The sequence below is a fragment of the Grampus griseus genome (genome assembly GCF_964374135.1).
Source record: "Grampus griseus genome assembly, chromosome: 11".
Lineage (NCBI taxonomy): Eukaryota > Metazoa > Chordata > Mammalia > Artiodactyla > Delphinidae > Grampus > Grampus griseus.
Genome location: NC_139005.1, coordinates 89,051,540 through 89,067,641, shown reverse-complemented (window position 1 = coordinate 89,067,641; position 16,102 = coordinate 89,051,540). Strand labels below are relative to the sequence as shown.

The window sequence follows — 16,102 nt, the reverse complement described above, 5'->3', positions numbered from 1 at the left end:
AAACAACCTTATGATGGCATGATGGTGAATTTTATCATCATCCCTTTTATAAAATGAAAATAATAACAATAATAAAAAATAAAGTTCAAAAATGGAGTAGTTTGGGCTTCCCTGGTGACGCAGTGGTTGAGAGTCCACCTGCTGATGCAGGGGACACGGATCCGTGCCCCAGTCCGGGAAGATCCCACGTGCCACAGAGCGGCTGGGCCCGTGAGCCATGGCCGCTGAGCCTGCGCGTCCGGAGCCTGTGCTCCGCAACGGGAGAGGCCACGACAGTGAGAGGCCCGCGTACCGCAAAAAAAAAAAAGGGGGGGTAGTTTGGGCCCGGGTTGCACAGTTAATAATTGGAAAAGCCAGAACTTAAATGTTGCCCTTTGAATCCTGCAAGCAAGTGCTTTTTCTGCAACTCCAGTGGGAAAAGTGAGAGGATTGCTCCTAGGCACTATTATTAGTGATTCAAGGAGTGTCTGTGAATGAAGGATCTGAAAGATACCAACCAATTGTGTTTTTAAAAAGAGACCGACCCAAGAAGTCCATGGATGGCAGTGGTAGCTGGATGCAGGCCAGCTCTGCTCCCCGAGCTGAGGCCTCATCTGAGCGGTGACGGCAGCCGAGCGTCCTGGGAGTCTGTGTGATAAAAGCAGCCTTGGAAGAGAGCCCAGAGGCTGGCTCCGCATCCCTTTTTCATTTTTCCCATTTCCAAAGACCAAAGATCACGGAAGGAAGAAGAGAGAAATCATTATTTGAGGCTGAGCAGGAGTTTTTAAACTGTACATTAAGTTAATGCGGGCCCTCTTGGGGCTGACTTGGGGGATAGGGAAGCTTGGTATTGCATCTCGGCAGATGGAATATCGTTCTCTGGACCTTTGTTGGATGGCAGGCTCTTTTCTGAGTCTCAGGCCTGCCTTTTCCGTTCTTCCTCGATGTCCCTGGGTAGGACGTGCTCTCAGCTCAGCGCCCTGGTATTAATGCTGAAGGAAATTAGACTCAGAGGCCCCGATGGGATCCAGAGGACTCTGCAGAGTCCTAGACCCCTGCCTGCAGCCCCAGGGGGCACCACAGGCAGGAACGGGAGGGCTGCACACCTTGACCAGCCTTTCCACCCATCCTCTCTAGGTCCTTTGGAGCTTTGCCCACAGCTGTGCCAGCTGCAGCCCTTCCCCTGGGGAGAGGAATGCCTTGCAGATTGTTCCTAACCATGAATTTAGGTGCAAAACATAGACTTTTGCAACACAGAGACCGGAACACAAGCCCCAGCTCTGTGGTCCTTAGTCACATGTCCTTGACACGTGACTTTCCCCTCTCTTAGCCTCAGTTTCCCTTTTGAAAGATGAGATGAGCACCGTGCCCACTTCACTGGGGTTGTTGTAGGGCACTCTGAGATGACGCAAGACAAACATGTATCCCGGTGCCTGGGCAAAGTGCTCACCGAGCAGGGGCTGCCCTGAGAAGAACAGCCTCCCCTCGCGGGGCAGCCACGCGCACACACGCAGCACAAGTGCGAGAACATGTGTGGGGACAGCCCAGCACGAGGAGGATGTTGAGAAAGGCGTTGCTAGCCCGAATAAAGAGATCTCATGGTCAGGTTGGAAGGGAGCTTTGAGGTCAGCAAATCTTGTGTTTCTGCTCAGTGCAGGTAATCCGCCACCTACAGCATGCCTGCCGGGTGACCTCCTGCTCCCAAGGGTCCCCAGACCTACTTTGCATCAGAATTCCTGCAGCTGTCCTTTGCAGAGAGACCCCCTGGCCTCACCCTGAGAGAATCTGCTTCTGTAAGAGTCCGATGGGGTGTGCAGAGAGCAGCCAAACCATTTGAGAAGCTTTTTGCAGAGATCATGCAGTCCCGAAGGCAGTGTTTCCTTTACTGCTGTGTCTCCAGCAGTTGGTACAGGGCCCAGTGCACAGCAGGGACGTGGTGAATACCTGCTGGATGGGGGTGGAATCACGCAGCCTCGGAAGCCGTGCCCGGGAGCTTCTCCCTGGAAATGCAGCTCACTTCTGTCTGGGTGAACTCCAGTGATACTTACGGTCTTGCTTACAAGAAGCAAAATCTATCTTCCTTCAATCTTAACTCATGCAGCCTATTTCTACCTTCTAGAGTGACACTGATTCTAATTCCTCTTAGAAGGGATTATCCCTCAGCTATAGAGGTCAGTAAGGGTGAAGTATTTTTCTCCAAATGAAATCAGGGTTGGCTGAACAAGGTATAAACTGGAGCCGGGGGAGCTTCGTCAAGCAGCCCCAAGGAAACAAAATGATGGACGACAGGACCTTTTTAACTAGAGCACATGGATTCCATCTCAAGGACATGCAACATAAACATGGGGCACATAAACCTGGTTCAGGGTCCCCATGCAGCCCCGTGAAATAGAAACCTTTACCATTTTACAGAGGAGGAAGCTGAGGAACTAAGAATTTGCCCAGGATTACCATTCAAGCGTAGAAGAGCTAGAAATTTGAACCAGATGAGAATTATATTAAAGTTTAAGGAAAGAAGAGGAGGCCAAGTTGGAGAAGCTTAAGCATAGGAAAAAAAAAAAAAAAAAAACAGGGAGCGTAGAGTCGGTGGTGGAGTCCTATATCTTGCGTTGACGGCGTGTTTCTAAACACCTCCATCCCCTTCTCTGGGCTTCATCTGTCAAACTAGGCAGTTCCAGAGGAATTATTAAGCCCTCCGCAGCTCATGTGAACCTCTGTGTTCCCAGAGTGCCTTTAGCTACAACCAAACGGAAGAAGTCAGAACTGTGAAACCTGCAAGTTCCAAAACAGTCCTTTTCAACCCTTTCAGGGCTGTTTAAATACCCTTTTGTGTCCCATCTTCTCGGGAGATGTTTTATTGTTCTACACCCACTAGCCGGGGGCACCTATGGCTGTGAAGCGGTCCTTTCAGATGTTTAGTGAATGGCAATGTGATACTCTTATGTTTTCCTTATTACAGCCATGCTGTACTCAGACATGCATGGAGGAATGGTACTATTAGAGGCTTTTCTGTTTTAAAATAGCTTAGTCGAATACACATGAGGTCGGAAGGGCATTGTTGTTTTCCCTGCTGATACTCAGGACAGCCCCTGGTGATAACATTTTAATATTCCCCTGCTGCTATAAGCACAGCTGGTTGGATGTGCAGCAGTGGTTGGCAGACTCCCCCTGTGCACCCAGGAGCTTTCCTGGGGGTGGGAAAAAGGTAGCACCGGAAGCAGCCATCATCGGGGCCAGAGCTACCTGCTCCTGCTGTTCACCTGGAGAGGCTATAACTGGTGCACAGCCACTTCCACGCCATTCACGTGGAGCTCACCAGTTCTGGATGGTCTAGGTTTGTGGGTTGTAGATAATATTTATTTTCCATTTCTTCATTCGTTCATCCAGCCAGCCATTCATCCACACTGTACTAGGCCTCAGGAGCATTACATTTCTCACTCAAGGAAGCAAAGTCATTAAATTTGTACTTTTAAAATATTTCTGCGGCTGAGTAAAGCAAAATAGAACGGCAAGGGGCACCCCTGAGGGAAAGGTGATCGAGGATGAATCTGCTAAGGTATCAGGGAAAGAGAGATGATGAGGATAGAGCAAGGGAGGGGATGAGGCTGAAAAATAATAGATAAAATCTGGAGGAGTCGGTTATGGCAATGATGTGAGGGGTGAGGAGAGGGGGGTGTCAAGCTTGATTCAAAGGTCCTGGCTTCAGTGACGAGTGAAACCTTGATGCTACTAACCGCAAAAAGGCAGGAGTCAGACGTTATTTAGGAAGAGAAAATTGTGCATTTGATTTTGATCAGTTTGAGTTGAAGGTCGCTGAGAAAGAGCCAGATGAAGATAGTTGGATTTAAGAGTAAGAAGCTCTGGAAAGTAGTCCGATACGGAGATGGGTGACATCTTCCCCTCAGTGGTATTTGTTTTTGTTCTTGTTTTTCTGTGGTACGCGGGCCTCTCACTGTTGCGGCCTCTCCCGTTGCGGAGCACAGGCTCCAGACGCGCAGGCTCAGCGGCCATGGCCCACGGTCCCAGCCGCTCCACAGCATGTGGGATCTTCCCGGACCAGGGCACGAACCCGTGTCCCCAGCATCGGCAGGCAGACTGTCAACCACTGCGCCACCAGGGAAGCCCCCCTCAGTGGTATTTGAAGCTGTTGAGTTAGATTCCATCATCCAAGGATACGACGTAGAGCAAAAAGGGGGCAAGGATGGGAGTTGGGGAGCCCAGCATTCAGGGGAGGCAGAGGGAGGGGACCCCCATGAAGGAGGTGGGGAAGGCATGTCCAGAGGGAAGAAAACAGCTAGGAGACTAGTGTCACAGAAGCTAAAGGCTTCGAAAAGTTTCAGCGGGGCTAGGGAAGGGCCAGCAGCGTGGCAGCTGGGGGAGCAGCTGGCTGAATTTCGCAGAGCCCAGCCTATGCAGCTAGGGTCAGTGCTTGAATCGGAAAACTTAGACTTTCTGAACAATGACCATCACAATAGGGAAAAAGGGAGATGCCTTTAGTTGAGCATCTAACCACGAACCAGGCACTTTACGGTACTATCTTATTTATCAATACATCCATTCTTAGAGGCAGGGGGTGGGGTTTCTGTTCTTGCCCTTTTACTGATAAGGAAATTGAGGCTCAGAGAAGTTATGCCTTGGTCAAGCCATACAGAACTGGAGCTTGAACTCTGTTTTGCCTGGTTGTAAAACCCTTTGTCTTTCTAATTTATACCTGGTGGGCAAATGCCCCGCCTACCCTTTCCACATTCAGTGTGCCACGTGGAAGCGTCACCAATCCCTGCTTCCCTGGGGCCTCACCTCCTGAATGGCAGCAGCCCTGCCTGGAGCCAAAAGCTGCGGAAGGAGGGAACCAGGGGAGTTCCCGGTCTGGAGCCATCCGTCTGCTGGCTGGTGACACCAGGGCCCCAGCAGAATAGCAAGCTTGTTCGCTCTTGTCTGGCTGTTAGTGGTGATGTATGAATAAGCAAAGAAGACAGCTTCATTTTCATAAGTTAACTTGTGCCGAGAGTAAGGAAGACGGGAAACAGTGCACTTAATCATAACCACAGGGCCAGCGCAGAAAACAATGACAGAGCCTTTTCTGTTCATCACAGCGTTTTATTATAATAACTCCTATTATAGAGCAGACAGGCGGTGTGGAATGCTGAGGGCGGCAGCACACCAGCATCCCGTGTCATCTCCCCAAGAGGAATCCCTGGGGTTGTACGTCTTCATGGGATAGCAAGCCCAGGATGGGTTTGCATCATCAAGATTAAGGCTTTAGACTTTGACCTCTGGAGACGAGGCTGTAGTTGCCACCTGGCTGGTGAGCTGGGATTGCCAGAGCTGTGAAAATAAGCTGTCTCATGTGTGCTGTCACCGGGGACCTGAGGACAGCTATGCCCAGAACAGTGTTCCAGGACAGCAGTGCTACCCGAAAAGCTTTGGGGGAAGCCTGGGAGCTTGGAGGTCTGTGTGGAAGGGGCAGGTGTGGCCTGCAGTGTGGCAGGGGCTGCAGGAGACAGGAAACGGGCATCACGCACTCTCCCCATAGAATCCACTATTCCCTGCGCTCCATTCCTCCTACGTATCAGCGTTTCTGTCATTGCATGTACCCCGCTGCTTCATAACTGTTTACCTGTCTCCTTCCAGCTGCCTCTAGGGTGCAGACTGTGTTTTATCTGTCTTTGATTCCTTAGTATTTTGCGTGGTATCTGACACAAAGCAAACCCTCAATCAACATCAAACTGAACGAAAGTGTAGGTAGGGTAAGGATCGTGTCAGCTAAGGAAGGGAGGGAACCGCTAAGACCGAAGACGCCGAACCCAGGCCAATGGGGCAGAATATTGGGCCAGGGAATTCTGGGTATGATGACAAGAGTAGATACCTACTGAACATTTTACTATTTTCTGGGCGTTGTTAGTGGTGATGTTTGAATAAGCAAAGAACACAGCTTCATTTTCACAAATTAACTTGTGCCTAGAGAAAGAAAATGTTCAATTCTGAGGTGTGTACTTTTGTCAATGCCATATTATAAATGAATGAAGAAACAGGCACAGAGAGGTTAAGTAATTTGTCTAAAGTCACACAGCTGGCACCTGGGTGAGGAGCCAGGATTGGAAACCAGGCAGTCTGGCTCTCATACACTTTCTTCACCACTTTACTGTACTCAAGAAGTGTAACACGAGGCGGCCACTGAATTCTGCTGGTTGAGGCGCTAGATTTAGACACCACGTGAGTTTTATTGTTTGCTAGGGGCCATGCAAGGGAACCTCACTGATAACCAAAGCCAGGACAGAGCTCCCGGACCCTGATCAATAATTCTCAGATTTTAGTGTGCATCCGGATTACCTGGGGGATTTTTTTTAATGCAGGTTACTAGACCCAGTGGCCAGAGTTCTCATTTAGAAGTGTTATGTGATGAGGGAATTAGTATGTGATATTACCCCCATACTCCCAGATCCTGAGAGATAAGACAAAGGAGAGCAAAATGTCACCTTATTTTGCTGATAAAAGTGAAATTGGAGGTTTTGACTTAGATGTGCATCTGCGGCGGATATTCATAATACCAACCCCGGAGCTGGAATCGCCCACCCTGTCACAGGAAGCGTGGGGCGACTGCAGCCTCATCCGGAGGGGACCTGCCCTGTACAACCGATCCAAGGTGGAGCTCTGCTGGCACACTGGCTCCTAGGAGGAAGATGAAGGAATAGCTAGGCCACCTGAGCTCGGTTCTCTCTGAAACTCAGCAGGTCAGGTAGCTCCTTCCCTGCCCTTGGGGAAGAGGAAGGATTGGGGTAAGAAGCCGGGAAATCCCTCCTTCACAAAACGAAAGATGTAGAGGGAAGCAGCCTTCCGGTCACAGTTAACTTCACAGTTGAGGCCTGGGAATCTGCACTCTTAACAAGAAGCCCAGGTGTTTATGTAGCAGTTGGTCCTCAGACCACACTTAAAGAAACAAACTTCTAGAAGGACTTAATTGTTGTGCTAGAGGGCCTTCAAAAAGAAAACCATTTGGATGGGCTCACTGTCTTTCAGAAGCTGACCGATGAGCTTGAATGATGATATTTAAGAAGAGCTATTACTTATATAGTTTTTAATATGCCCCAGCCCCTGTGGTTAGCCCTTAACACATATGAAGTCATTTAAACATGTGAAGTCACAGCAGTTAGATACTGGGGCACAGAGAGGTTAAGTAATTTCTTCAAGGCTACACAGCTAAAAAGTGGCAGAGCTAGAAATAGGAACCAGGCAGCCTGGCCCCAGCCTTCCCCTCTGGCTACACTGCTGCACGTGGTTTCCGGTCCACGGACACAGACCTCTGCAGGGGTGAAGGCAGTTAGCCCAGGGTATTCACAAGCCCACTTGCAAAGCCCAGCTGTCGCTTTAATCATCGACAAAGCAGCTAATGAATTCATCTAAAAAAGCAAAATGAAATCTTAGTAGCTGTTTATTATTTTGCCTTCTCAACCAGTGGATATTAAAATTACAGCTATCATGTTGCTAATTAAGGATTTTGTTTTCTTAACCTTAAAGAGGACGGGCATATGTGAAAGGGCCGCTTGCCACCATCAAAGGATATGCAGCCCAGGTGCAAAGTGACAGAAGGAGAATTTGGATGTTATCCTTTGAGATAACATGGCTTAAGGTTAACCATGCAAATTACTCCTTCTCTGAAGATGAAGCCCTTGAGTTGAAGGCTCCAGTAGAGCAACCCATATAAAAGATGTTTTCAGGTGCTGCCACCCCATCTTTGCAGTTTTCCATGCAACTGAGGAAGACGCCAGAGTTCCCAGAGCTGAGTGAGAGAATATGTTGATGTTGGCGAGTGGGGAGAGGATGAAATGCTTTGCAACCTCAGAAATGTGGGGACACTAATACAGTAACATAAGTGGTCTCCATTCAGGAGAGATTTACGCACCAGATGTCATTTATTTAGCAGACATTTATTCATGCCTATTAGTGTGTTAGATATTATGCACTCCTTGCCCTTGGACAAATGGAGAGGTGGACATTTACAGATGAGGCGTGTGTGCTTGGACATCACCCATTCTGTCCTTGACAGGACATAAGTCAGCCGATGGCAAAAATACCGGGAGGAAGCGCTAAGTCGAGATGTCCCCCATCTAATGCGGGAATTCACAGTCTGCTTCTTGCCAGAGATGGGCCTGAAAGGATTGCTGGTAGGGAGTGGCAGGGGGCAAGGCTGGCGAGAGCTGTACGAGCAAGACGTGGAGATGAGGACACAAGCAGTAAAGCTATGCATTTTCGTGTGGCTGTTAGAAAATTCATCTGAAGAGTAGGTCGAGGCAGAATACAATTCATGGCATGTCCGAAAGTGGAATTTGGACTTTCAGATAGCTGAAGATTACCTCTCCTGAAATTCAGATGGCCACCCTAAACTCAGTGAAACGTCATTCCCCTTTATCGGTTCTGAGCACATGACACCCCTCTTTCATCATGCCAAAGAAAACCATGGTGACGCCAACCAGGGGTCATTAGTAATAACGAACCAGCTCCCCCAAGGACCCCACATGCCCTTTGAGTCCCAGCCTCGGAGTGAGGTTATTAAACAGGCTCTCCAACAAGGTTACAGCATCAGGACTCAGCACACAGCTTGCTCGGCTGAGGGCACCGCGCCTTTCAGATCTGTTGTGCACGAACGTCCCAAGCTTGTTGCATGTGGAATTGATTAGCTCTTGCACTTTCTGAATTGGTGACCTGTTTTTCTGAGGGATTCTACACGTTTTGGTTGTGATTATATACAATGACACAGTGGGTGGTAGTGTTTTTCCTATGCCGCTAATTTATGTATTTGTGCTGGGGCAGTGATTTAGATGGGAGCTCGATAAATTGATCAAATAAATTACACCAAACCCACACACCATCATTTCAGGGAGCTGTCATCACACCAAAGAGGTTCTATGTCGCCCAGCGTGGTGTTCCAGGAGAACCGTCGTGTTTTCTTCACGGGCTGCTAGGCTTTCATTTGGTCAGAAAGAGCTTTATTTCTCAGATAATATAAGGATTTTAGCTCCAGAAGACATCAGTTAGCTGTGGAAGACAGTGCCCATTAGTCCTGTGACCTTTAGCAAGTTACTTACATTTCTGAGTCTCAGTATCTCATCCTGTAAAATGTGGACTTATAATTTCTGCCTCAAATGTTTGTTGTAAAGGTAAGCAGTGATGCAGAGACAGTGGAAAGAATCTGGATGTCAGATAACTATAGATTCATATCCTGGCTCCAGGATACGCAAGTTATACAAATCACGGTCCTCAGTTTTCCTAGTTTGTAAAGTGCTGTTGATAGTAGTTGCAAGGGAATACCTTCTGCACGTGGCATGATAGGGTTGTCTAATAGAAGATAGTTGATTCTGATGGCTGCCTGCCCCACCTAGAAGACCTGAGTCCGGAAACATTAACACTCTAAGAAATTGGGGTGAGTGGAGGACTCACCTGAGGTGCTAAAGCTGCTAAGAAATTGATTGAGAGACCTGACTCGCCTTTGATGTTGGCCTCAGTACAGTAGAGGGCGAGGCCCACGTCAAAGCCGAGCTCTGGCGACAGAGAAGCAATTGTTCCTCTAGAAAACACGCCTGCCTTGACGTGATGCTTGTTGACAAAAGACAAAGTGGATGTGAGAGTAAAAACGCTGCAAGAATGTGGCTCTTCTCTGGGGACTCCCTTCTCATTAACCAAGGGTCCTTTCTTCCTCTCTGAGTGAGAAAATTACCTCAACTCCTGCCTCAAAAGCCAATAAATTAATATACCTTGGGAAATAGTGAACTGGAACATTTGAAGAAGAGTATGTAAGTAAATAAATACGTGTTCACGTGAGTTAAGGGATAGATGGACAGATGGACGGATGAATAGTTTGGGATTCTGGCTTTGTCACAGATTAACTGGATGACCTTGTTAATTAAGTTAATTAAGTACTCTGGGCGACCTCCATTTCTTTTTGTATAAAATAGGGATAATGAAAATGGCTGGGCTGCCTAAGTGTGAGAATTAAACATATTAATACAAGTGAAGTGCTTAGATAAGAGTTTGGCACCTCATAAAAGCTCCCAATAACAAAACCTGTGTTACGATGATTTGCCATTGTTGTATCTGCCGTTCAGTACTCACTGTGCCACGTGGCTTGGCTTCTTTTAAGACCTTTGCATTCTCTGTACTTCACAGGTCAACAGGTCCTGGGCCTGGTAGAGAACCAGAGTGATTGGTACCTCGGAAACCTGTGGAAAAATCACCGCCCTTGGCCTGCCCTTGGAAGGGGCTACAACACAGGTAAGTCATGAGGGTGGCTTGCTGGGGGTGGGACAGGAGGTGGGCCAAAGCACGGGAGAAGGCCACCTGGTTGCCTGAGTTCTGCACTGGACGGTACATAAGGCGTTGGCCTCCTGGTTCTTGCTTAGGGCTGCAGCTACAGGCAAAGTCGCTACTGGGCCGTGGCAGTCCGTGGCATTCTCACCAAAAAGCCCCTCTCCGGACTGACCGTCAGCCCCAGATCCAGCGGGACAGCTTTACGAGTGTGACCTGTAGGTTCCTTGGCTCTGTTAATAGAGACTAGAGATCATCGTGTCCACTTTAGGTCCCCAGGATCTGTGTTCATCCTCAGCATTCAAGATTCATCTTTGTATGGGGAACAAAGTTACTGATGTGTATTGACTCAAAGTCTTGTCAGAAGCGACATAATTTCTTTTTTGTTTTATTTTGTTTTTTCCCTTTTTTTGTATAATTGAAGTATAGTTGACTTACAGTGTTGTGTTAGTTTCAGGTGTACAGCAGTGATTCAGTTATACGTGCATACATATCTTTTTGTTTCAGATTCTTTTCCCTCATCGTTTATTAGAAAATATTGAATATTGTTCCCTGTGCTATACAGTACGTCCTTGTTGGTTATCTATTTTATATATAGTAGTGTGTATATGTTAATCCCAAACTCCTAATTTATCCCTCCCCTCCCTTTCCACTTTGGTAACCATAAATTTGTTTTCTGTCTCTAGGTCTATTTCTGTCTTGTATGTAAGTTCATTTGTATCATTTTTTTTTAGATTCCACATACAAGTGATATCATATGATATTTGTCTTTTTCTGTCTGGCTTACTTAGTATGATAATCTCTAGGTCCATCCATGTTGCTGCAAATGGCATTATTTCATCCCTTTTTTATGGCCGAGTAGTATTCCATTGTATATATGTACCACATCTTTATCCATTCATCTGTCAAGGAACATTTACGTTGCTCCCGTGTCTCGGCTCTTGTAAATAGTGCCACAGTGCACGTTGGGGTGCATGTGTCTTTTCGAGGAGCTAACATGAAATTGGCTAAAGTATATCCTGCGGTCGTGCTCCCCTTCGAGTAGTGTGGCCAAGTGCAACCCGACCATGTGCCTGGAAGAAGAAAAGGCAGAAATATTTGGTAATTGGTACTTAGGGATACCACAGCCCCTAAACACCATGTGTCTGAAATCAAATCCATTTTCTGCCTTGCTGCTAACCCAAAATGTGCACCTCCTCTTTTCTTTCTGTCTCTGTTAACAGCATCATTCATTCATTCTTCCTTTCTTTCTTTGTGCAGCTCTTGTCTGTCTAATGCTTACTGTGCACTAGGCCCTATGCTAATACACCAGACACAGCCCATGACCTCGTGGAGCTTATAAAGGATGAAACTAGAGCAACCTCCCTCTCCTTAGGCCCACGTCCTGCCACTGTCTACCTATGAAATGCCTCTGAATTCTGCTTCTTCCCCTCCATCCTCTTTGCCACTACCTGGAACTGGAACTTGGAGCTCAGGGGGCAGTAGGGTAGGTCCGGCCAAGAAGGGCTGGGACCTGGCATCTGGGACCAGCTGTACTGCGTTGGGGCAGGGGTCTGGGCATGGCGCCACCTGAAAGTGGTAGGTGGTAGCCTGTCCTGGACACTAAGGTCAGTCTGTAGTGGGAAGAGCCAGACTCAACTCTGAGAGCTGAGGGTCAGATTCCTGAGAGGTCAGGTGCAAACACGGAGCCCCAGAGGCCACAGGAAAAAGGCTGAGAGTCAAGCTTCCAGAAGTGAAAGTTCCGAGGTCAGGTCAGAGCGGCGGTCAAAGCTGGAATAAGACAAGGAAAGAAAGGTCCAGGGTCAGTGTCCTGGGCAGCCAGAGGTTAGGGAGGCCTTCACTGAAAGCTGTCCTTTGCACTGGGGGGACATTCCTTTAGCCAACGTTTGCCAGAACGTCCAGGCATGCCTCACGGGATGTAACACCTACCAGGCATCACAGCCTGCAGGGGTTGCAATGGAAGAATGGTAACCACCAGCCCTTCACAGACCCAGGCTGCATCCTGGAGGCTGTGCTGGGCATTCACCCGTGAGTTGCTGGATGGTGGGAAATTCTGGGGAGTCCCTGAGAGGTGCCAGGTTCAGGGAGGGAGCGCAAAGGGGCTCAGAGCAGCAGCTTTTCTTAGCTGATTTAGAGGTATTTCGGTGTTTTAATAATGGGTAAGCCTCTGCATCCCAGCTAAGTATTGACCAGGTGCTGTCCCTGGTGCATTCTAGGTGTTCATCTCATCCGATCCTCACACTAACCTCATGAGGCAGGGGCTATTCTTATCTCTGTTTTATACCCAGGAAACTCACGCTTAGAGACTGAAAGGATGTAGTCTGATAAGTAAGGAGCCTATTAACTGCTAACCTTCCTAGCTTGAACCTTAGTGGCTTCTATTCTATCAAGAATACTTTTTTTAAATGTGGAGTCCTAGACTCTTGAAAGGTCTGGGGAGGGGTCCAGGATTCTGCCCTAAAGGAAGCCTCCAGGATGTTTCTGGAGCAGAAGGTCCAAGGGTCTGCTCTGATAAAACGTGGCACCCCATTACCCCTTCCTGCAAGCTTCCCCAGGAGCTGTTTTCTCAGCGCATTTGAGGCTGGACCCTGTAGGAACCCACAGTGGGCCAGTGAGAGGGCCCCCCATGCTGCTTCTGCTCAGCAAGTGATCACCTCACGTTGATCTCCTGTGCCTGGGTTTCCACACATTCACTCCCGGCTTTCCTAAAGCTCGGGACACCCATGCTTATCAGGTGGGAGAAGGGGCATCTCAGGTGAGCCCTGGTGTGTGTTTAGTTCTTGCCTTCCACAGCATAGAATAATAGAAAATGTCACATGGAGATGAACTGCAGTGCCTCTAGGACCCAGCATCGGGGTCATGGTTATCTGCATCAAACAGAAACCACCGGTCATCAGTCTGGGTTTGCAGGAGGAAGAACAGTGTGGCACACTGGGGAATTTATGATGACCCAAATGGCATGTCCCCTCCTTCAGGAGACAGACAGGCACCTAAACCCTCTGCAGCCCCTACTTGATAGACCAAGGCAGTGAGTTGCTTCCCTTCTGGCTGCTTCTAAGAGGGCAGAGCAGATGGGAGAAAGCCCTGTTAGAAGTGATGTATCCATTTAAATAAGCCAGTGACACCAAGTGATCGTTAGAAAAGGATTTCTGTGACATCGAAATGCATTGACTTTCATGATGGGAATTTGTTATTTTAAGACTGAGGATTGTGCCACACATCAGTGGATGAGTCATCCAGACACTTAGATTCTAACGGAAATTGTCAGGACTCCACTGGAGAGAACCTGCGCCCCTGAATCCCAGCGCATCTCAAGCCTCCAGACGGGGTATCTCCAGCCGAGCCCCGTGCTGAGCCTTCAGCTTGGTGCTGGGAAGCCAAGACAGGTCTGGTTAGGCTGGAATTTAGCCGTTCATCCTCTGGGAGCTTGGCCAAGTTGCTTCACCTCCTTGAACCTTAGTTCTCTCCCTAATAAAACAGGATAAATAACACCACCACCTAGTGTGTGAGGGTTAATGGGGTAACTTGTTTAATGAACTTAGCCTGTGTCCTGTTGCATTTTTCTGCCACTTATTTCATCAGGGAATGGGATCCACCTGCTTTAAAAATGGTGGTTACCTGGTTCCCTAGGGTTTGCTGAGGTCTCCTAAGCTCTCGGGTCAGAAAGAACCAGGACATTTTCTTGCTTTTCCCCAAATATAATGCAGTCACCTTGCAGTTTTTAATCTCTCCACCAACTAGAAAAGGTTAACTTTTCATATCATTTTAGAGAAAAAAATGACAATGTTAGTTTGTATATCAGCCGATTCTACTTTGAAAAGCCCCAGAAAATGCATAAAATGTTGGAGCTGGAAGATCTGCCCTTAGGACTTGACCTTGACGCTCTTCAGCTTCGCGCCTTTGGAAAGCTGCTCAAGCTCCCCAAGCCTCAGGTTCCTCATCTGTGATCTGAGAACGATAGTCCTACCCAGAGCCCGCTGTGAGGCTCCAGGGTGGTGGCATAGCTACAGGGGAGCTGGTCAACCCAAGTGCTTCTGGAAGTTGGTGGTGGTTTTTCCTTCTCCTCCTGACCACAGCCTAGCATCTGTTTTCAAGTAATTCAGGTTCAGCCGCATTTATCAGATACAGCTGCATTCACCAGGCTTCCTACAAGGCACCTTACCATGCGTCGTCTTTGTTAATTCCTAGAATTGTCTTGTATGCTAGACACTCGCCTTCGAAGAGCCAGCCAGTTTCCCTCCCTCTTTGTTTTTCTTTCCCAGTCTGCTTGCACAAAGCCCCCAGGGTCCTAAAAGATGAGGGAAGATCTGCCCACCTCTCCCACTCATCCGGCTCCCTTCTTCCTGGAGCGGTTTACAACTTAATTCCGTATGAAGGGAGCTGCTAAACCACAGCAGCTGTGGATGTCCAGACAGCCGCCGCTCAGGGTCCTTGCTACAGCCATTCAGGTGGAATAAAGGAGAACTCCCATATCCCCGCGCAGAGATGTGTCCATTCCCGACCATTCTGTCAGTTCATCATCTCCTAGGTGCAAGCAGCTGTCTGCAGGACTTTAAAAAACAAACAAATGAAACCAAGATTATGATAGTCTCATAAAGATTCAACCCGCTCCAGTTCATACGCTGAGAGTGAATATCTTAGAAACAAACACCAGCAAAGAACAGAAAAGAAAAGAGAGCTCAAAGTAGCAGGTGATTGGAGAAGGGACCGGGGAAGGCAGGCCAGTAGAAAGAAGGTGGCAAGTTTACAGGAGGCTTGTCTGCACGGGATCCTAGACGTTACTCACAGAGAGGATGTGTCCTCCCTGAGACATATTAAGGATATAATATTAACCAGAAGATGTGCTTTCAGGAACAATTTAAAAGTAAAATGCATCCTGTTCCTTTCAGTCCCCAAATTAGGCCAGAGACAGGCAGATGGAGGCCTGGCTCTCCAGGGAGGGAGGAAGAATTTCTCTAGGAATCCTTACCTACAGAACAACAAAATTGGGACATTCAAGGACTGACTCACCTCTGAGGTTGGAGCAAACTGGGCTGTGAAGAAGTAAAGGGAAGGAAATTCGTGGTAAAGTCAGACACGGTGGCGAATTCCATGGTGGCGATCGAAGGAGCCAACATTTGACAACTTGCTTAACAGCTGTTAAAGAAATAGCTTTAGTGGGACAACTGGCAGTGTGGGATGTAGGGCCACCCTCTGCTCTCCCTCTGGCACCTGGCATTCTGCAGCCCTAGGCCAGTCTTTTCATTTCCCTGAGCCCTCTTCATGCTCTGAAGGAATATTGGGATTGGATGATTTGTGTCTGTAATAAGTACGTCCAGAGAAACCAGATTTAAATGTAGTTTCTTCCTTCAGCACATACTACTGAGTGTCTGTTATTTAGGGCAGAAAATGATTTTTTTAAATGTGATACCAATTGGGCTTCCCTGGTGGCCCAGTGGTTAAGAATCCCCCCGCCAATGCAGGGGACACAGGGTCGATCCCTGGTCCGGGAAGATCCCACATGCCATGGAGCAACTAAGCCCGTGCGCCACAACTACTGAGCCTGCGCTCTAGAGCCCGCGAGCCACAACTACTGATCCCGCGTGCCACAACTACTGAGCCCACGTGCCACAACTACTGAAGCCTGTGCGGCTAGAGCCCATGCTCCGCAACAAGAGATGCCCCCACTCGCCGCAACTAGAGAAAGCCCACTCGCAGCAGCGAAGATCCAACACAGCCAAAAAAAATACATAAATTTATTTCTTAAAAAAAGATGATTGTCTAGTAGAGGAGAGTTTGCTTATCTGTAAATAAATTCAGTGTGACTTGAGCCTCTAGCCTGATT

General features: G+C 48.1%; 1 protein-coding gene across 3 annotated transcripts in view; it reads left to right on the top strand.

Annotated features, from left to right (window-relative positions):
• The window catches only part of LARGE1 (LARGE xylosyl- and glucuronyltransferase 1), a 590,275-nt gene that overhangs the window by 458,716 nt on the left and 115,457 nt on the right, over positions 1-16,102 (top strand). For all 3 annotated transcript variants that reach the window (XM_082666633.1, XM_082666632.1, XM_082666634.1), the window contains exon 7: positions 10,141-10,245. In XM_082666633.1, coding sequence (XP_082522759.1) covers positions 10,141-10,245 — 105 coding nt within the window. The remainder of the gene's footprint in view (positions 1-10,140; positions 10,246-16,102) is intronic.